At 42.0% G+C, this 20789-nt stretch overlaps 1 protein-coding gene across 1 annotated transcript in view; it reads left to right on the top strand.

The window, feature by feature from the left end:
* Positions 1 to 20789, top strand: part of COL23A1 (collagen type XXIII alpha 1 chain) — a 43055-nt gene that overhangs the window by 14213 nt on the left and 8053 nt on the right. Inside the window, exons 6-22 of the mRNA XM_051979071.1 lie at positions 628 to 654; positions 3352 to 3378; positions 4393 to 4446; positions 5870 to 5932; positions 6759 to 6803; positions 7643 to 7720; positions 10591 to 10644; positions 13029 to 13073; positions 13417 to 13506; positions 13927 to 13989; positions 15251 to 15307; positions 16564 to 16590; positions 17097 to 17159; positions 17261 to 17314; positions 18666 to 18692; positions 19427 to 19480; positions 19630 to 19716. Of these exons, the coding sequence (XP_051835031.1) occupies positions 628 to 654; positions 3352 to 3378; positions 4393 to 4446; positions 5870 to 5932; positions 6759 to 6803; positions 7643 to 7720; positions 10591 to 10644; positions 13029 to 13073; positions 13417 to 13506; positions 13927 to 13989; positions 15251 to 15307; positions 16564 to 16590; positions 17097 to 17159; positions 17261 to 17314; positions 18666 to 18692; positions 19427 to 19480; positions 19630 to 19716 (915 nt within the window). The remainder of the gene's footprint in view (positions 1 to 627; positions 655 to 3351; positions 3379 to 4392; positions 4447 to 5869; positions 5933 to 6758; positions 6804 to 7642; positions 7721 to 10590; positions 10645 to 13028; positions 13074 to 13416; positions 13507 to 13926; positions 13990 to 15250; positions 15308 to 16563; positions 16591 to 17096; positions 17160 to 17260; positions 17315 to 18665; positions 18693 to 19426; positions 19481 to 19629; positions 19717 to 20789) is intronic.

Raw genomic sequence — 20789 nt, 5'->3', positions numbered from 1 at the left:
AGCAGCATCCTGGAGAGTGTGTGTGTGTGTGTGTGTGGTGTGGAGATACATGAGAATGACTGGGAGCAAGGGCTTCCAGGGCTTTACAGTCCCTGAGCATCCTGCCTGACACATGCCCAACTGACCTTGGGTATCAGTACCCAGACCCCAGACCCTTCCTGGGGCTGGACACCTGTTCTGGACACCCCCACCTTGCCACCACAAGGACTCTCCTCTCAAAAGGGCACTGCTCCCCAGCTTTCCTAGCTCTACACACGAACCTGCAACTGGGACCAGCATCAGACGTGCTATGGCTCCCTAGGACCACACAGTGTAATCTCTGACTCCCTCACTGCCTGCAGATGCCCATTCTTTCATCTTTATTTATTTTCCCATATTCAGAAAATCCCTTCTCCCAATCCCACCCCAGTGCTAGCTAGCATCTCAGAAATGTTGGCAGTGCACACCCTAACCCTCCTGACCTCCACTTACCCTCTTGTTAAATGAAACTCTGGCAGTGCCCTTGTGTACCTTCTGCCCACCACAGCACTGGCAGCCCTACTGGGAGATGCCTCCCTGCTTCTGTCCCCCAAAATGCCTTCCTAGCAGGTCTAACCTAAACTACAGTCACTTTTTTTCCTATTACAGGGCCCAAAAGGACCACCAGGGCTCAAGGTAAGAGCTGAATCACTCACTAGTCAGTCTTGCTGTTACAAGTAAAAGTCATGTTTCCATCTGAACAAAGCGTTCTTAACCCATCAACCACCAAGGGCTCCATAGAAAGATTACAGGGGGTCTGTGGATTTGGCTGTGAAAAAATCTTTATTTATAACTAACCTCTAATTGAAAGTTAGCATTTCCTTCCATTGTGAATTATATACTTAATCCTGAATATCTGTACATGTATGTATATAATTATGAATATATATGTAGGTATTTGTGTGTTTATACACATACAAATTCTGAGGAGTACATAGGCATTCCTAGATTGTCCAAAGACTTTTTGATAGAAAAAAAGTTTAAGAAGCCCTATTCTAAACCTCCTTGGTTGATATGTTAGAGTTTTCAGTTTGAAATACTAGCATCTGGTAAAAATATCTATTTCTTTCCTAAATCAATTTGCTTCCTATTTGTATTCATTTTAATTTAGTTGTATAAGCCATGGTTCACTATGGAAATGAGTACAAAGTGACATCCTTCATTAATTCAGCAAACATGGATGCACTTTGTAGAGCATATACTACGTAGCGGCAGCCAGATGATATAATAGGTAGAGTGATGGACCAGGAATCACAAACACTCGAATTCAAATTTGGCCTCAAACACTTACTAGTTGTATGATGCTGCATAAATAACTTAACTGCTCTTTAATTCAGTCTCCTCATCTTAAAATGGAGATAATAATAGCACCCACTTCCCAACGTTGTTTTAAGGATAAAAAGAGATATTTGCAAAGTGTTTTATGAACCTAAAGCTCTATATAAATGCTATTATTAATAATTATATAAGGTCCAAAGCTTGACACTGAGAGGGAGACAAAGAATTAAGGAAATACAACTTCTGCCCTCCAAATATCCCAGCATCATACCTCTCCTAGCACAAAATAGGAGTTTAATAAATGATAGCAATTTGATTGCTATGACATGGCCATATATAGCAATGATGCAAACTTGAGTGTGTTAAATATATGGGGGAGATATGAACAGCACTGTGGGCATCCAAAGAGGAGAGCTATTTTTAGCTTCCTAAGGATGGTTGATGGAGGTAACATTTGAGTTAGGCTTTGAAAGACAAGCTAGGTGATGCAGTGGGTAGAGCACCAGCCCTGAAGTCAGGAGGACCTGAGTACAAATCTGTCTCAGACACTTAACACTTCCTAGCTGTGTGACCCTAGGCAAATTACTTAACCCCAGTTGCCTCAAAAAAAAGAAAGAAAGAAAAAAAGAAAGACACATAATATTTCTCAGAATCACAAAATCTCAGAATTTGAAAAAGACTGGCAATACAGCCTCTGCCTGTGACTCTGAATAACCTCATTTGCTGCATCTCTTACAAAAGGAAAGCCAACTTTCACTTAAGGATCAAGTCCAAAAGAAAGGTATCTGGTCAAAGGACTTAAATATAATTCCTGTCTCTGTCAGCTATCCCCAAGGTGCCTTTAGACAAATCATTAACCTGTTCTTAGCCCTCATTTTCTTCATATGAAAAATGTGGGGAAGGGATTGGATGACATCTAAGATCCTATCTAGTTTTAAGCCTATGAGATAAACCCAGAAGGTTTTCCAGGATTCCAGGAAATATCAAGGTAGCCCATTCTATTTTTGGAAAGTTCATATTGTTAGGAAATTTTTCCTTAAATCAAACCAAAATCTGCCTTTGAACAATTTCTAGCCATAGTTTCTAGTTACTTCTACAGAACAAATTAAATCCTTCTTCCAGTTGAACATCCTTTAGATAAATGAAAGCAATGATTCTGTACCATCCTAACTTTCCCTCCTCTTCACTAAACCCCCCTGGGCTTTTATCTGATCCAAATGATAAGATCTCCATTCATCTGGTCACACTCCTCTGGGAGCCCCCAGTTGGTTGATGCCCTTCCTAAAACAGGGCTCTCAGAATAAGATACAATATTATACTTCACAATCCAACCAATTTGCACAGCACAATTACTTCCAGTGCTTTGAATATCATACCTCTCACTTTCACCTAAAATTGCACTAATTTGGGGGATTGGTTGGCTTCTAACACTGTTGGCTCGAGCCAAGTCAATAAGCATTGATATGTGTTAGATTGCAAAGAAAGAACAAAAACCAACAAACAAGAACAGTCTCTGACTTTAGAAGCTCACAATCTAATGCCCACCTTCTTATACTATGGATCACAACCCCATGTGAAATCATGTGACTTGAATGTGAGGGGGGGGTCTCAAAGTTATGATTTATTATCAGTAAATGTTTGACTTGTATATCTATTTTATATACTTTTATACCCTGGTCATGTAAAAATTTCTCAGAAAAAAAAAGTATTGTGACTGGAAAAAGTTTAAGAAGCCTTGAATGAATAAATGAACTCACTAATTATTTTGTCTCAAAGGGAAATATACTCATTTCTATAGCTTTAGAAATCTGTATTTTGGACTTTGGGCACTTGTCATCATGAGTGTGGGGACTAAAAGAGTGGAGGCAGAAAAGTTCTTGTCATGTTTGAGTGGCAGCAGGTTATTCAGTTGGGCTGAATACTGGGAACTTGAAGAGGAAATAAAGATAGAAGAGATGAAGCTGGGATCAAAGTTTGAGTTATTTTAATTGGATAAAAATATTCTGATTCTGCTTTGATCCCTAATGTTCCCTTTTCCTGTTTTCTCTGTCTAAGGGTGAACCTGGTATGCCGGGAAGAAAGGTAAGCAAAGGGTTAATCTCAGAGCATGAATGTCACATGGAGTCCCTCTATGAAAATCTAATCAGCCAAGGGGCCCCTCTGGGCCCCTTCTCTTTCAACTCAATTTTAAGAGTGAATCCACTGTCGTGAATTGGGGGTGGGAATAAGGGGGAGACAGAGAGAGAAGGAACCAAAGACTTCTTGGTTCTTCATCAAACTGGCCTTTCTTGCTTGTGACAAGAGCTAAAGTCTTGAGGCCTCAGAGTCCAGATTGATAGGACTAACAGGGTAATGGAGTAGAAAAAAGGATTGATTTAGAGGCTGGGAACTGGGGTCTAATCTTGGTTCTCCTATTTATTAGATGCTTAACCTTATGCCTGCTACATCTCTCTGGGCCTCAATTTGCTGATTTATAAAATAGGAATAAAAACTCCTATACTATTAATAATACCTATAATAATGATAGGAATAATAATGAAGTAGGTGCTAGCTACATCAGATATTTGTGAAGCTCAAGTGAGATATTACTAGCATACTAGTAAGGGTACCTAGGTGACAGAGTGGATAGAGCACCGTACCTGGAGTTCAAATATGACCTCAGATACTACCTGTGTAACTCTGGACAAGTCAGTTCCTCATCTGTAAAACGGGGGCACAATGGAGAAGGAAATGGCCAACTCTCCTAAATCTTTACCAAGAAAACCTGATGGATGAGTCTGGAATAACTTAGTAACATTAAAAAAACCATCAATCATTCAAAATTTGAGGATTATTCATAGAAAATTATTACATGCTCACCCCATGATCCAGAATGGCTTCTCCCTCTACTTGGTATGAGCAAACCCACAACTCAAAAGAAGAGGGATCATCTTGGTACATAGCTTTGTCTCAAGGTGAACCAATAAAGCTATTCTCAAGGTGTCTCCTGAGAAATAGAAATATCTCAGATTGGACTATGGTGGAAGTGGGGATGGGGAGGGGAAGCCGAGAGGCTGCCTCAGGCCAGGCTGTCCACTGAAACTCTTGTTTCTTCAGGGAGATGATGGCTTGCCAGGACAACCAGGACTCCAAGGATCTGTTGGGCCAAAGGTACACCTCTTCTTTTCCCTGAAATATCTACTTCCCTCTGTCCATCCTCTTTCTAAGCTCCTAGTCATCTGAGAAAAACTATTAAGAGATTCCCCCTTTTTCACCATCCTTTCCCCCCAGGCACTTTGCTTAGATTTATATTGGTTGTAGTCTCATTCTTCAAAACTAAGCAGATCTTTGCCCCACCTCCAGGTATCTCTCTCTATTGTATTACTCAGAACCTAGGGGTTGACACTACTCCTTCCATTAGCCATGTACATATCCCTCTGTCATAGGAAGGAAGGAAGGAAGGAAGGAAAGAAGGAAGGAAGGAAGGAAAGAAGGAGGAAGAGAGAAAGGAAGGAAGGAAGGAAGAGAGGAAGGAAGGAAGGAAGGAAGGAAGAGAGGAAAAGAAAGGAAAGAAAGGTGGGGGATGAAAAAGAAAGACTGTGGCCAAATCCCTTTTCCATTCTGAGTTTCAATTTCCTCATCTGTTAAATGAATTAGGCTAGATGGCATCTTGGGTTCCTTCTAGCTGTATTTCATTATTTTTATACCTTAAAGCCTATCAGAAAAGGCAAGCTGTGATGTAATATTAAGAGTGTTGGACTTGAAGCCAAGAAGACCCAAGTTCAAATCCTATCTCAGACATTTGTCTATATACATCATTGGGAAGATGATGTAGGGAATAAAGCACTGGCTTGAAATTAGAAAGACTCATGTTCCTGTGTTCAAATCCAGTCTTGGGCACTTAATAATTGTGTGACCCTGAGTAAGTCACTTAATCCTGTTTGCCTCTGTTTCTTCATCTGTAAAATGAGCTGGAGAAGGAAATGGCAAACCATTCCAGTTGACTTTTGCCAAGAAAACCCCAAATGATAAGCTTGTGGAACTTTTGCCAAGCTATTCCTAAAGTAATAGTTTACTGTAGCCCATCACTAGGCTCCTACATGGTTCCTCTTTGACAGTGATAGCATCTAGAAACCCATGCCCTCCTTCCCCCATCAGTGTCTGGGTGAATCCTGGCTCACCTCTACCCCACACTGACACTAATGTGGGATTTTAATAGATACTGCTCAGATTCCTGATCTAGACAGGCTACTTATCATTACATCCCTAGGGAAAGTTCAGAGAATGGAAAACACCTTCTCTCCTACCCTAGATAGTAGCTGTGAGCTAACATGGTGGTTGGCTTAAACTGCATCATTCATTCCAGCTATTCAACAAGTAAATGCTGATGATACATTAAGCCTTGGTAACAATGGTCTTTGGAACTCTGGTTTAGCACAGCCTGCTGCTGGAGGGACAGAGGGACCAAGCCAAACTCTTTGCCCCATACTGTATGTGTGACCTTTGACAAGTCCTTCAAGTTTTTGCCCCTACCAGATCCTGGGATAGTGATTAGCCTGAAAACCAGGGTCATTCTGTATCCTTTGCTTTGCAGGGAGAAGAAGGAAGCCCGGGGCCTCAGGGAAAGAATGGAACTGATGGATCACCAGGAACCAAGGTAATTTATGATCTACTGTCTCCATGTGTGACCTTTCCAGATAGGCCAATGCCTGTTTATGAGTTAATAGAAGGATCAGTATAACCTCTGCTCTTCTTAAAAGAAGACTTAGCTGGGAACTTGAAGGTGATTGGGGAAAGGGGGAAGGAACTTGAAGGAGAGAGATGAGGAGAAAGGAAGAAAGAAAAATGAAAGAGATGGAGAAGGGAAAAGGCAGAAGGGGAGAAAAGGAAGAGAAGAAAAAGAAAGAGATGAAAGAGAGGGAATGGAGGTCAGATGGTATAATGAGACAGATGATAGGAACGGACAGAGGGAAGGAGAGAGAGGGCAGGGAGAAGGAAGGAGGGAAGAAGAAAGGAGGGAGGGAGAGAAGGGAGGAAGGAAAGAAAAGAGAAGATGGAATATTTATTAAGGAGGGAGGGAGAGAAGGAAGGAAGGGAAGAAAAGAGAATATGGAATATTTATTAAGGAGAGAGGGAGAGAAGGAAGGAAGGAAAGAAAAGAGAAGATGGAATATTTATTAAGTGTTTATTGTATGCTAAACAATGGAATTATAAATACAAGCAAACAAAACAGTCTTTGACTCCAAAGAACTTACCTTCTAATGGGGGAAAACAACATATAAAAGAGACCCTGGCATATGGTTGGAGGACAGCACAGAGAAGGCAGTTTGGTTTGGAATTTGTGTCTAGGAAATGAGGTAAATGCCTGGCTGGATCAAGATGAGATGAAAGCACTCCAGGATTTCTCTGGAGAGGAGGTGGGGATGATGGAAGAGCTTGCTTGGGAGCCATGAAGAACTAATCATCAGAATTTGTTTCCTCAGGGGGAGCCTGGTGAGAGAGGATCTGACGGCTTCCTTGGACCCAGGGTATGCAGCCGTAATATGGTGACCTCTTCTGCTTTTGCTTCAGGCCACAGGCAGCTGGCTATTGGGATGGGTCTTTACAAGTGAAGGAGCTTGTGGCAGTTGAACCACCATGCATCCAACCTTGCTGAGCAATCTTTTGGGGATGATGGAAGGGAGAATGAGATTCCTTTCCAAAGGAGAAGTAGAACAAGGGCAACATGGGCTTCTTTTGAGTGCTGGGAAGGGAGGGCTGGGGATGAGGTTACAGTGTCTAACAAGTTAATTCAAGCCTGATCCCTGGCAAGAGATGGCTTCATTCTCAGGCCTTCAGTAACTATTGAAATCCCTTAGGATTCTCAGGCCTGAGATCCTAAGAATGGCTGATGGCCAAAGGGATTCTGTTATTCACTGGGAATCAGGGAAGAGGATATTGGCCTAAGCCAACTTTTTGGTCTCAAGATCCTTTCACACTCTTAAAATTATTGAGGATCCCCCAAAGAGCTTTTCTGTCTAACGATTAACATTGGAAATATGAAAATAGCTTTAAACTTCATGAATATCCCCAAAAGGATCTCAAGGACCCCCAATTGTCTTTTAAGTCATGCTTTGAGATCTACTGGTCTACACAAAGCCACTTTGGGAATTGAATAGCCTACGTTGGATTTGCCTTAAGAAACAAACTAGCAGCCTTCTTAGATTAGGAAAAAGGATAAGCTCAGCATTGCAATGGAAAATTGAGGGCCAGATACTCATTATGTATGTGCATTAGAAAAACCCAGAAGTGTTGAGTAAGGTCTGGAAAGGAGCCCCAGGGTGAGGTCCAAGGGCCTGTAAAATGTTGGCTTTTTCTCTTTTCTCAGGGTCCACCTGGCCTGAAAGGTGAGCAAGGAGACACAGTGGTGATTGACTATGATGGCAGAATTCTGGATGCTCTTAAGGTAAATTGAGTATTTTTGTTTCTTTATTTTTATCAGAGCCTCATGGCTAGGTCCCTGATTAGACAGTGTGGTATATTAGAAAAAGAACTGGATTAGGTGTCAGAAGAACTGAATTCAAATCCTAACTTTGCCACTTATCTGTGTGACTTCCTCAGGCCTCCATTTCCTCAACTGTAAAATAAATAGGTTAAATTAAACAGACTCTGGGGTCTCTTTCAGGTCTAAGGCACCTTCTAGCTCTAAATCTATGGCCCTCTGGTTCTATAAAATGGGGCAGCTAAGGTAGTGCTAGTAACTGAGCTGGCTGCCCAGTGCCTCAGTTGGGCCACTAGTAAAATGGAAGCAGGAATCCAAATTTTCTTTCCTTTATAAACAAGCAGTGGTGAATAGAAATGATGACACTTTCTAACTCCAAGGCCATTATGGTCTCTAGTATATCATACTGCCTCTCTGGAGGAAAAAAAATACATTTTTAAAAAGGTAGAATGGGGATTGCATGAGAAAGGATGGCTCATTCTGAGTCTTGCATATTGAGATTTTCTAGAGTGGATAGAGCACAATTTCTAGAACCCCTGAGTTCAAATTTGACATGTTTTAGGTCACTTAACACACACAGTGGACAAGTCACTTAGCCTCAGTTGCCTCACCAAAAAGAGAAAAGAGAGAGAAAGAGAAAGGGAGAGAGAGGGAGGGCCACTAGTCCTTCCAGTAGCATCTCCCTAGGATGATGATGATGATGATGATGATGTTATATAATCATGGAATATATATCATTATATTATACTCTATTATGCTATATTGCATTATATTATATATTATATTAATAACCTGTAACCCATTATTATATATTTGGCTGCTCATAGAGCAGGCTCTTTGGGAGGAAGTCAGGATCATTATGGAGGAATAGTGGCCCATCCTGGAGGCTGCAGACTCCATCCTTGCTAATGCTACAATCCCCACGGTACAGGTGGGAGAAGCAGTATGGGTCATCAGAAAGGGAACTAATTGTCAAGTCAGAGAACCAGGGGTCAGATTCTGCCCCGATATTTGCCATGGGTGTGACTTCAGGCAAGTGTCTCTGTAGAATGAAGCTGGACTAGTGACCTTTGGAAGGCCTTGTAGCTCTGGACCTAGATGCCCTCAGTCTACATCCCCATCCCAGGGACTTTGAAATGAGCAACATTCAGGAACAGCAAGAGGGACAGTAGCTCTGAGTCACTGGAACAGTCAGGGAGCCAAAAAACTCAATTAGCCAGAACGAAAGCAAACATTCTCTCACATCCATGGTTTACTCTCCAATTATTTTACTTAGGCCTCCGAGAAGTACAAGCTGATGGTAAATGCGCTTGTCCGCATGTGTGCAGTGTGCCGTGAGGCAGGGGGCTTGTTGTGTAGTGGGAGGGGTGCGGGCCTGACCATTCACTCCCTGGGACCCTGCTCACTTACCTTTCCTTCTCTGTACCTCAATTTCTCCTTCTGCAAACGGAGAGAACCTCGAATTAGCTGGTCTCCCAGGCTAGCTCTGATACTCTGCGCGTCTACAGATAATAACAATAGATATTTATATAGTGCTTCACATACATGATCTCATTCGAGCTTTACAACAACCTTGTAAGGTGGGGATCACGATATCCACTTTACAGATGGGGACACACAGACTCAGAAAAGGTGAATGAATTGTCCATGATCACCCAGCTAGTAAGTTTCAGAGGTATAATCCTACCTCTGATAGGGTTATTCCCAGGGAACTCAGGGACCATGAGTTCTAATTCTGGCTCTTCCATGCTAGTAACTGAGCAGGCTGCCCCGTGTCTCGATTGGGCCATCAGGAATGGCAAGAATCCAAATCTTCTTTCCCCTATAAACTAAAATGATGAATAGAAATGATGGCACTTTAAATCCAAGGCCATTGTGGTCTCTACTGTATCATACTTGCCTCTCTAGGGGAAAAATACATTTTTAAAGAGGTAGAATGGGGATGTCATGAGAAAAGATGGCTTCATCCTGAGTCCATTTCTTGGACACTGAGATTTTCTCTTTAGTCAGTAGCTAAATGGGTGGATAGCGCAATCAAGAAGACCTGAGTTTAAATGTGACCTCAGACTCCTTGAGGCCAATAAAATGTCATAAAACTTTCACATAAGATGTGGTTCATTTGAAAAAGACCTTGGTGTCTTAGTGATCTGCAAGCTCAATATGAACCAGCTGTTGTATAGGGACTAGAATAACATTAATTATAGAAGTCTGGTGTCCAGAACAAAAGAGATAGCAGTCTCATTGCCCTTAACTAGTTGTATGACCCTGGGCAAGTCACTTAAGTGCTGTCTGGTTACCTCAGTTTCTTTAACTGTAAAAGGGGGCTAATAATAGTACCAACTTCACAAGATTGTTGTGAGGATCAAATGAGACAGTATTTGTAAAGTACTTAGCCTGGTACCTATCACATAATAGATGCTATGTAAATGCTAGCTGTTTTTATTTTAATTTTTGAAACCCCAAAACTTATGAGCCCTGGTAAGTCACTGTGTCATATATTTTCTTCCCTCCCCCAAGTCACTGGTGAAATAGATCTAGAGGGGCTTTCCTAGTGGTCTGGGGAACTCTGAGAGAGTTCTAATCCTGGTTCTTACATGCTGGTCACACAGATAGTTACTAACTGCCCATTGCCTCAGCTGGTCCTTTTATAAAATGGAGGCAGTGATGATAATCCTTCTACCATCTAACTCTCAAAGCAACTCTCAGCAGAAGTGGTAGCAAGGGTGCATGGAGTGTGTGTGTGTGTGTGTGTGTGTGTGTGTGTGTGTGCACATTGTGGGTGGCAACTGAGATTCTTGTCAACATTAACACTGCTTTGACTTTTTTCCTTACAGGGTCCTCCAGGACCTCAAGGCCCACCTGGTCCTCCAGGAAACCCTGGAGCAAAGGTTGGTTTAGCTATTATTATTGATTATTAATAGCTTTTGATTTTCTCAGTCACATATGTTCTAATTCAAAACTAGACAGATAGGCCTTTGGAGCAAGGATCCAACCCTTAGGTTTAAGAGCCAGATGAATTCTTTAGCTTTCCGAAAAAGAAAAACTAAAAGGAGGAAGGCGGGAGAGGCACGGTATGCCTCAGATACTTCCTAGTTAGAGATTAGGCACATTGTAAAGCCATGGTGACTCCTTGAGGTCAGTAAAATACCTTGAAACTTTCATAGAAGATGTGGTTCTTCTGAAAAAGACCTTGGGGTCTTAGTAGTCTGCAAATTCAATATAAACCAGCTGCTCTATGGGGAGTAGAATAATTGGCATAGTCTTGGCCTTGCATTAGTAAAAGTCTAGTGTCCAGAACAAAGGAGGTAACGGTCTCACTGCTCACTGATCAGACCACAAGTGGAGTTTGAGGTATCACGTTTTAGGAAAGATACTGGCAAGAAGAAAGGAATTGGGAATTACAGAATTGGAAAGGAGATGGAAATCATAATGTACAAAGATCAATCAAAAGACCTGCAAATTATTAGCTTGAAGAAGAGGCAAGAAGACAGGAAATATAATCAGTTTAAGACATTTGAAGGATAGTCATTTGGAAGTGTAATTACCTTTATTTTCATTGGCACCAAAGATCAGAACTGGGACCAAAGGATGGGAGTTGTACAGAAACAGTTGTGAGTTCAATATAATGAAAAATTTTCTAATTAGAGGTTCCCTCTAGAAGTAGTGAGCTCCTTGTCACTGGATATATTCAAGCAAAAATTGTCTTAGGGCTGTTGTAGTGTTCCCAAACCCCTGGAAATTGTTTAATGTCTTAATATCATAGTGATTTTCTAGAAGTTTAATTTTAATAAATTTTAATAAACATTTCCCAAAATGCGCCTTCTCCATGCCTCCCCATCCCCCAACTTCTGTTGGGAAGAAAAGCAAGAGGAAAAGAGAAGACAATTATGTCAGCCTCCTGACATAGATATCTTCTACGGACTGGTTTCTGTTTTCTGATTAATAGACAACTACTGATTAAGTACCTGCTATGTGCTAGACACTGCATGGTCAGCCTTCTGATATAAGTATCTTCTATGGACTGGTTTCTGTTTTCTGACTAAACAACTATTGATTAAACACTACTATGTACTAGACACTGGGCATACAAAGACAAAAAAGAAACCATTCCTGCCCTCAAGGTGACCACAGTTTATGAGAAGAAGGTTGGATCTGTGTCAGAGAATCTACTAAACTACTATCTTCCTTATGTTTTAAAATGAATGAATGAGACTAACTTTAAATCATATAATTCTGATCTCAGGAGAATTGAATCCTGAGCAGAAATTATTCTAGATCAGTGGTTTTAATCTAAAGTAGAAACTGATCCCTACAAATTGCATATTGACTTACAAAGTCATTAGAACTTAGAAAGCTATATTATCTATAATGTGTTATTTTTTATTTTGTTAAATATCTCCCAATTACATTTTACTCTGATTCAGACTCATAGGAATTTTGTGGGCAGTGAGTTTGACACCTTTGCTCTAGATGACCTCTAAGAGTTTTTCCTCTCCTGAGACCTTATAGTTTCTCTGATCATCACTGAGTCACCCCTTTAGTAGCCAGAAAAGAACTATCTCTCACATGGTCTTCTGGAATCATGTGGCTTCCAAATGGCCCTAACAGATAACCAGGGAGAATGGTAGGGAGGAAGGACTCTAACCCCTTTCCCCCAGTGCATTGATTCCTCACTGGAAGACTCATTCACATCTGTCTTCAGGAATTGGCATTGTGAGGGTCAGAGGTAAATCATACATCCTTCCTACCTCTCATCAGAGAAGAGGAGAACTATGGGAGTGGAATGATGCTTATGCTCATGTGCATCAGGATCCTCCCCTTGGACCAAAGAAATATAGTTAAATAAATCCATCATGTTAGCCATGTCTGATAAGGGGAGGGAATCGTTGGGAAGAAACAGAGATGCTTTAAAAAAAAAAAAAGGAATCCATAAGACATTTTTAATAGAATTGTCTATGGAGCAATAAAGAGAGCCTGAGCTGGTTGTCTGGTTCTGGTTGCACGCTAATCACCGTGAGATCCTAGACAGGGCACATTCCCCTTCCTAATCATCAGTTTCCTGTGTATCAATCAAACAAGAATTCCTGCCCTCTCCTCTCTTTTCCCTCACTCCCCACCAGGGATGTTATAAGGCTCATAGGATAAAATGGATTTAAAAAAAAAAGCACATTGAGAAATGACTGGATAAGTTATGAAGGTGAAAGAATGAAAAAATCACTAGACATATGTGAGCAACTCCTATTCTTCTCATCTCTATTTTTTGTGACTTTAGGGAGAACTTGGATTACCCGGTCCTCCTGGCGTTGATGGAGAAAAGGTCTTGTCTCTTTCTTCTGGATGATATATAACATTTGAAGAAATGGTCTTTGCTGGAAGGGGGAATGGGAATAGAGGTGGAACAGCTTGAGAGCTGGGACCTGATTATAATTTAAAGCCACTTTCTACTGTGAATTTTATATCTAAATTCACTCATCAAATGGTTCCATGTCCCAGAAATCTCTTTCCCAGGAGAGTTGCCTCTAAATTATAAGGCACATACATCTGTGGACTGTCAGGGGTTGGATTTTGGGACTGTCAGGGATCCAGTTGTCAGAGCTACAGCCAATGCCTTTTCAGGGTTTGTGTTCCAAGCCTGAGCTCTTCCCTTTTGTGTATTTCAGGGGCCAAAGGGCTCTAAAGGAGACCAGGGACAGCCGGGACTGATGGGACCGAAAGGAGAAATTGGAGAAATGGGCTTATCTGGCCCCCCGGTATGTGGACAGATTATGGTTGGACTTTGGGCACTGGACATTTGAGTGGAGCTGAGCATTGTAAAAATTTCTTAAGTCAATTTAGAAGCCCAACTCCTCGGTCCTAAGGATAATATGTACTGTGCAAAGAAGCTGAAGATGGAGTCCAAGGATTCAAGTTCAAATCCTAACTCTTCTGCCTGCCTATGTGATCCTGGGCAAATCACTTAATTTGTCTGGGCCTTAGTTTCATTATCTGTAAAATGGGGATAATAATTCCTACCCCGCCTCCTTTCTAGACTTATGAGGTTCCAATAAGATAATGCATATGAAGCACCTTGTAAGCAACCTTGAAGGGCTTTACAAATCTGATTTGTGATTTTTGATTGTGGTTATTCTTATTACTCAACTGAAAAAGACCTAAATATAATTCCCATACAGGGTGTTGATGGTCCCAAAGGTGAGAAGGGAGAATCGGGATCTGCAAGTCTTCAGGAGAGCCTGGTAAGAAGTTTGAGAAGCAGACATTTCCCCACTGTGCTTCTCCTCCATCCGGGTTCATACACAACTACCCATTAGCTAGCCCTAAAGTTTATGCCCCAGATTGTAACCTTTTTTTTCTTTTTAATAATATTTTACTTTTCCAGGTACGTGCAAAGATAGCTTTTAACATTCATCTTTGCAAAACCTTGCATTCCAAATTTTTCTCCCTCTCCTCCCTCCTCCCCTCCCCAAGATGGCAAGCAATCTGATATAGGTTAAACATATGCAATTCTTCTAAACCTATTTCCATGTTTGTCATGCTATGCAAGAAAAATCAGATCAAAAGGGGGGGAAAAGAACAAGAGAAAGAAAAAAGCAAACAAACAAACAACAACAACAAAAGGTGAAAACACTATGCTTTGATCCATATTCAGTCCCCATAGTCTTCCCTCTGGATGTGGATGGCTCTCTCCATCACAATTCTATTGGAATTGCCTTGAATCACCTCATTGTTGAAAAGGGCCTTGTTCATCACAGTTGATCATCTTGTTGTTACTATGTACAATATTCTTTTGGTTCTGCTCACTTCACTCAGCATCAGTTCGTGTAAGTCTTCCCAGGCCTCTTCTGAAATCCTCCTGCTGGTCGTTTCTTACCGAACAATAATATTCCATAACATTCACATACCATCACTTATTCAGCCTTTCTCTGATGGGCACCCACTCAGTTTCCAGTTCCTGCCACTACAAAAAGGGCTGCCACAAACAGTTTTGCACATGTGGGTCCTTTTCCCTCTTTTAGATCTTTGTGGCTCTTAGCTCTGAATGAAGCTGGGTTACATACTGGCCAGTAAGACTTCTGTTTAGGCCAGGCCCTTTCCCTCTGGTGTGTGTGTCAGGCCTGAATCCTATCCCAGAGCACTGAGTCTGGGACTACAAATCTCCAGTGACCTCCAGATGGTCCCTAAACACCATTTTCCAGAAGAGAGTCCCAGTCCCACCTCTTCCCATGGACCCCCAAGGTAGGAATGGTGAAAAGAACCAGAGAGGCAGGAAATACCTGAGTCCTTACTTGTTAATTCATCAGAGCATTCTGTGAAAGGAGAGTATGTGGTTAAAGATCTCAAAACTACCTTGCCAACCTCAGGAAGTGAATGTATTTTTCCCACCTGGGGTTCTGCAGGCATGTGTGCATGTACACACACACACACACACACACCACACACACACACACAATTTTGCTTTTGAATTCTGACTGTTTGCCTTTGGTCTCCATTTCCCAGGCCCAGATTCTGGCAGAACCAGGGCCACCTGGCTTACCTGGCCCCCCAGGTCCTATGGTAAGAGCTGTTGGCTACAAACTTTTGACGTGGGGTAACTTGAGAACAGCATGGGGTGAGGCACTGGATGGCCCAGGTTTGAATGCCAGCTCAGTCACTCACTACATGTATGAGTGGGGCAATAGGCTTTTCACTCTGGGCCTCAATTGGCTCATCTGTAAGATAAAAGGTTAGGAGAGATGATCTTTAAAACCATTTCCAGCTCTAAGTCCTAATGGGGAATACTAGGATGGGCAAGGGGACGACATCTGTTCTGTGTACATATACACACATCTCCTCCTGAAAGGGGAAATCCTCACTTTACTGGAAGGAGGGAAGGAGGAAAAGGTCCAAGGGAAGGCTGCTTGGTACAGCTTAAGGAGAGCTGGATTTGGAGGCCGAGGCCCTAAGTTCAACTCCAGTCCTGACATTTACTTTCCATGTGACTCTGTATTAAACATTTCACCTTTCTGGGTCTCAGCTTTCCCTTCTGTAAAATGGTAGGGTTTGGCAGGGTGATCCTCTGGAAGAAAATTGAAGCTGGAGTCAGAGGAAATAATTATAATCCTATCCCTGACAATAATTACCTCTCTGCCCACCCCAGTTTCCTCATCTGTATAATGAGGGGATTAGACTAGAGGGTCTCTCATGTCCTGCCTCGCTCTGGATATCTGATCCTACGATCAGCTAGCTTCATTCCACCCCTGAATCCTATAGTTCTGCAAAAAAGGGGAAAACTCATTTGGTTCCTTGGAGGGAGAGGGGAAAGAGAAGAGAAGGAAGAATTGGGGCTGCTGACTGAGCTCTGAAGGAGGAACTAAGGAAGCTAAATGGAAAGCCTAGCTGGATTAATCAATATATCCTCTAAGTACTTGCCTAGGGGCTCCCCAGGTTGTCAGAGAAGGAGAGGAAAGAGAGAGAAAAAGGAAGGGATAGGGGAGGAACACAGGTTAAGCATTTCCAGTGTGCTAGATCCAGTGCTCAGGATACAAATATGGAAGTAACCGAGACAGTCTCTACCCTCAAAGAGCTTACATTAGAATGGAAAACTAGAATTTGTGAAAGGAAAGTGAATGGGGGAGGGGAAGTGTAGCAAGAGAAGAGTGAGATGAAATCTGGCTGAAGCTCGTCCTAAAATGATGATCCAGGAAAGAAGTCCCCAGATGAGAGGAAGGCCCCGAGACAGGTAACAATGTGGCAGGCAAGGAGAAGGCAAGATGCCTTGAAATTCTGCCTTCTCAGATGAATCTAATGGCTTTTCCTTTTCTCTCTTAAAGGGTCTTCAGGGGATCCAAGGTCCCAAGGTCAGTAAGTAAATTTGGTTAAATCTTTTTAAAGGAAGAGAGAGAGTTTTATGAAGGAATGAATGGATTGACCATCAGCCCAGAGCTTTCCCTTAGAATGGGGTTGAGTGGTTAATAGCCAGAGCTGACCCATTGCTTAGGCCAAAATCCCCAGACTGACATCAGGGGAAAAAACAATTTTATTTCAAATGCGCGCTTTTACATTTGATGACAAGGCAGAATGACTGTTAGAAAGATTGGAATTCAAGTACTCCATGCTGTCTATGAGACGCTGGACAAGTTACTTAATGGGTCAGTGGCCCAGCGACTCTCCGAGGCTACGAGAGCAGTTCTCAGCTGATAAGTTTCTCACTTATAATTATAAAAAAATTTTAACAAAAGGTTAAAAATAATAGCACATAAATGGTTTCTCAGAGCACCAAGGATGGTTAGTTTCCAAACCTCTTGTGCCCTGATGGGTTTTAAAGGCTTCTCATGGGGTTTCACAGGACCTTCTCTATTTCCAGGGATTGGATGGTGCAAAGGGGGAGAAGGGTGCCGCCGGAGAGAAAGGCTCCAATGGGCTGCTCGTGAGTTGACTATTAATGCAAATTCAGACATTCACTTTTTTCTTGTGTGTTCCAATCCCATGTTCCCAAAGGTCTAATCCTGCCTGTCCTTTTCTGTCTAGGGACCAGCTGGCCCACCTGGCCTAATTGGATTACCTGGAACAAAAGGAGAAAAGGTAAAAAATTCTTGTGTCTACCAGCCCCACAGGCTTTCATTCATTCATTCATTCATTCATTTATTTACCGGAACCTGCTGGTACAGGGTCCTAGGCGAGGCTCTACTAGTAAGGTAGTAAATTCCACTATGGGGCAGAATTACTACTGGCAACATAGTGAATAGAGCACTGGACCCAAAGTTGGGAAGACCTGAATTCAAATCCAATCTCAGCAACTTCTTAGCCCTATCTATCTCAGCTTCTTCATCTGTAAAATGGAAATAATAATAGCACTTACCTCCCAGGGGAGGTTCAAGGATCAAATGAGATAATACTTGTAAAGCACTTTGCAAACCTTAAAGTTCCATGCAAATCAGTTATAACTATTACAACTATTATTGTCATGTGGCTGAGGTTTTGGCCATGTTCTATTTGGAACCTAAGAGAAACAGGGGCAATGAGAAAGATTGCTAAGAGGCCAGTTTAAATTGAATATTAGGGAAAACTTCTTACAATCAGATCCAAAGTGGAAAGGGTTCCCCCTCCTTGGGGGCCTTCAGGCAGAAAGCAGACAACCACTTGAAGGGTATTTTAGTAAGATACATACTCCTTTCATGTATGGGTTGGATTAGTTGGGCACCAATTTCTCTTCCAATTTTCAAATTCTGTAATTCATCTGATCTTCACAACAGCTTATGATAAAATTAGTACAAGTATCATTATCTTTATCTCATTTTCAGGTGATAAGACCAAGAATTAGAGGAATGAAGCATCTTGCTCAAAGTCAGACAGCTAATACCTGGCAAAACTGGATATTCTCAATCTCCTTTAGGAACACAGAAGCATAGATTATCAGGATAGAAAAGGACCTTAGAAATCATTTCATTCAATCTCCCTCATTTAACAAATGAGAGAATCATAGAAAAATTATCATTTTTTGTTGTGTTAGTTGGTTTTGTTGAACTGTTTTTTTTTCATCTTGTTATTGTAAGAATGGCTTTCTGGAAGAAAAAAGGGAGAGAGGAGTGGATAGCCTGAGATTGTAGGTGATATAAAGGTACAATATAGGAATAAGAATTTATTTTTAGGAAAATAAAAGCAGCCTCCTAAAAAGACATGAAACACATATTGAAAAGGTACCTTAAATGGATGCCATATAACATGCAAATATTACATGTCTGTATCACATAGCATTGCCGTCTTTAATACATGTGTGACTCTGGGCAAGTCACTACCTCCGTGGTCCTCAGTTTCCTTCCCTGTAAAACAAGAGGGTTAAAAGAAGTCTCTTTGAGCTCTAAACATATGATCCTATAAAAGCTGAGCAAGGCCTTCTAAAGTGATTTGTTCTCACCTTTCCCTTTTATTTCAGGGCAGACCTGGTGAGCCAGGATTGGATGTAAGTTTCCCATTGCTTCCTCACCCAGACTGGGGGTTATCAATAGCATCGCCTGGAATGTTCTGAAACATACCCCTGTCACACGGTCCCTTTGGGGGAGGGGAGAAGGGGAGGGTACCAGAAATTTTCACCTCAGTATATATAAGTAATCTGCTTCCTGATGGATGGTGGATAGCCCTGCTGAATCACGCCAGCAGCCCTATTGTCTCTAGTCAGAGTGTTCATGGATGACGGAGCTACTGAGCCTCTAAGACTGGCTTTCAGATCATAACTGACCATCAGCAGAGTGAATGGGGACATCTAGGGCCTTTTCTTCCTCCCTGGGAGATGAGATTGGGCAGAGGCAAAAAGTCTGACCTGGAGCAAGAGGAAAGACTTGAGCCAAAAGTGGAAGTTCAAATGAACTTCTAAGAACTACCCAGCCTCTAAACTAAACAGCTCATTCAGCCCCACCCTTCCTCCTGGAGCCCAGAGTTGTCTGGGAAGAGCCATGACTTAACAGAAAGCACATTGTTCACATCTCTGCCTCAGGCCTTTCCCCAAAGACATGTATGATGTTTCTGTTTGAAAAAAGGATGATCATTTCCTGACTCCACTAAAACGCATGTGTCTCCATCTATGTGACATTGTGCATGTTTTTCCAGTACTCAGGGTATCATGTCCTAATTCTGCTTTACAAGGGAGGCAGGGTCACCTTTCTCACATCCCATTTGCTCTTCTGTTTTTTTCCTTAGGGCTTCCCAGGACCCCGAGGAGAGAAGGGAGAGAGGAGCAAGCAAGGAGAGAAGGTCAGAGCTGGGGCCCAGTTCCCCTCTGGAAAATGGGATTGGGTGATTGACCTCGGAATAGCAGGGGCCTCCTGAGCTGGGACCAAGCAGGCCCAGAGCAGGGCCTCTCAGAAGAATCATTCCTAAACCAGATTATTTTCTATCCACAGGGGGATCGAGGGGTTCCTGGCCGAAAAGGAGCGAAGGGGCAGAAGGGAGAGCCTGGGCCCCCTGGATTGGATCAGCCGTGTCCAGTGGTATGTGGCTCCTGCCTATAGGGAGCAAGGAAATGGGGGGAGTTGAGGCTCTGTGCTCTGTCCAGCCCTGAACTGTGACAGTAAAGACAGATCCTCTCTGGAGGACTTTCCTTCTTTATCGTAGAAGACTTGGGTCCAGGCCATAGGGACCCTCTGTGGTCCTTCCTACTGGTCAGCTAAGATGTGCCTGATTGTTAGAAAGGAGCCAGGGCTGAAAGGTTGTTCTGCCCAGGCTTTCCCTAGACATGGCTCACTGATCATTATTCATTCCTGGCATTCGGCAGTCACTTAGAAAGCAAATTATGTTCCTCCAGTAGCACCATGGTTACCATGAGGCTTACTTAGGTTCTTAGCAAGTTCCTCAAGTGTTACTGAGGATGTGCCCCTTGTGACCTAGGCCACAGGGAATTAGGCAAAGAAGTCTCTAAGACCTCACAGGTATCACTGAGGCTTCGTGTAAAATGACTCAAAACTGAAATAATCATTATTGATGGGGCATAGTGCTGGAAAATCTGAGTTCCAATTCTGATCTTACTGGTAGTATGGCCTTGGAGGAGTAACTTAACATGGAAATGCACCTCAGGCAACTTTCCAGGATTTATCTACGAAGTCATAAACTGGTTTTTATCCTATTGGTAGAGGGAGTTGCCACACAGTTCCCTACAATTCCTTTGAGTATCCATGCAGTAACAACAATAATAATAGCACAGATATTTCTTTTTTTTCACTTAATTTTAATTTTTTTAGGTTATACATGTACATTTATTTGCCAGATATTTCTACGAGTCAGGTGGGGAAAGAAAAATCAGAACAAAATGGAAAAACCATGAGAAAGGGGAAAAAAAAGAAAAAAATGAAAATAGTATATGTTGACCCACATTCAGCGTCCATAGAATGTCTCTCTAGATATGAATGATGTTTTTCATTCAAAGTTTATTGGGATTGCCTTGGATCACTGAGAAGAACCAAGTCTATTATAGTTGATCGTCACACAATCTTCTTGTTACTGTGTACAATGTTTTACTTCATAAATATTTCTTTAAGGATTACAAAATACTTCATGTACATTATCT

This window comes from Antechinus flavipes, chromosome 2 (assembly GCF_016432865.1).
Source record: "Antechinus flavipes isolate AdamAnt ecotype Samford, QLD, Australia chromosome 2, AdamAnt_v2, whole genome shotgun sequence".
Taxonomy (NCBI): Eukaryota; Metazoa; Chordata; class Mammalia; order Dasyuromorphia; family Dasyuridae; genus Antechinus; species Antechinus flavipes.
The sequence above is the reverse complement of the archived record's forward strand: the minus strand, read 5'-3'. Positions and strand labels throughout refer to the sequence as shown.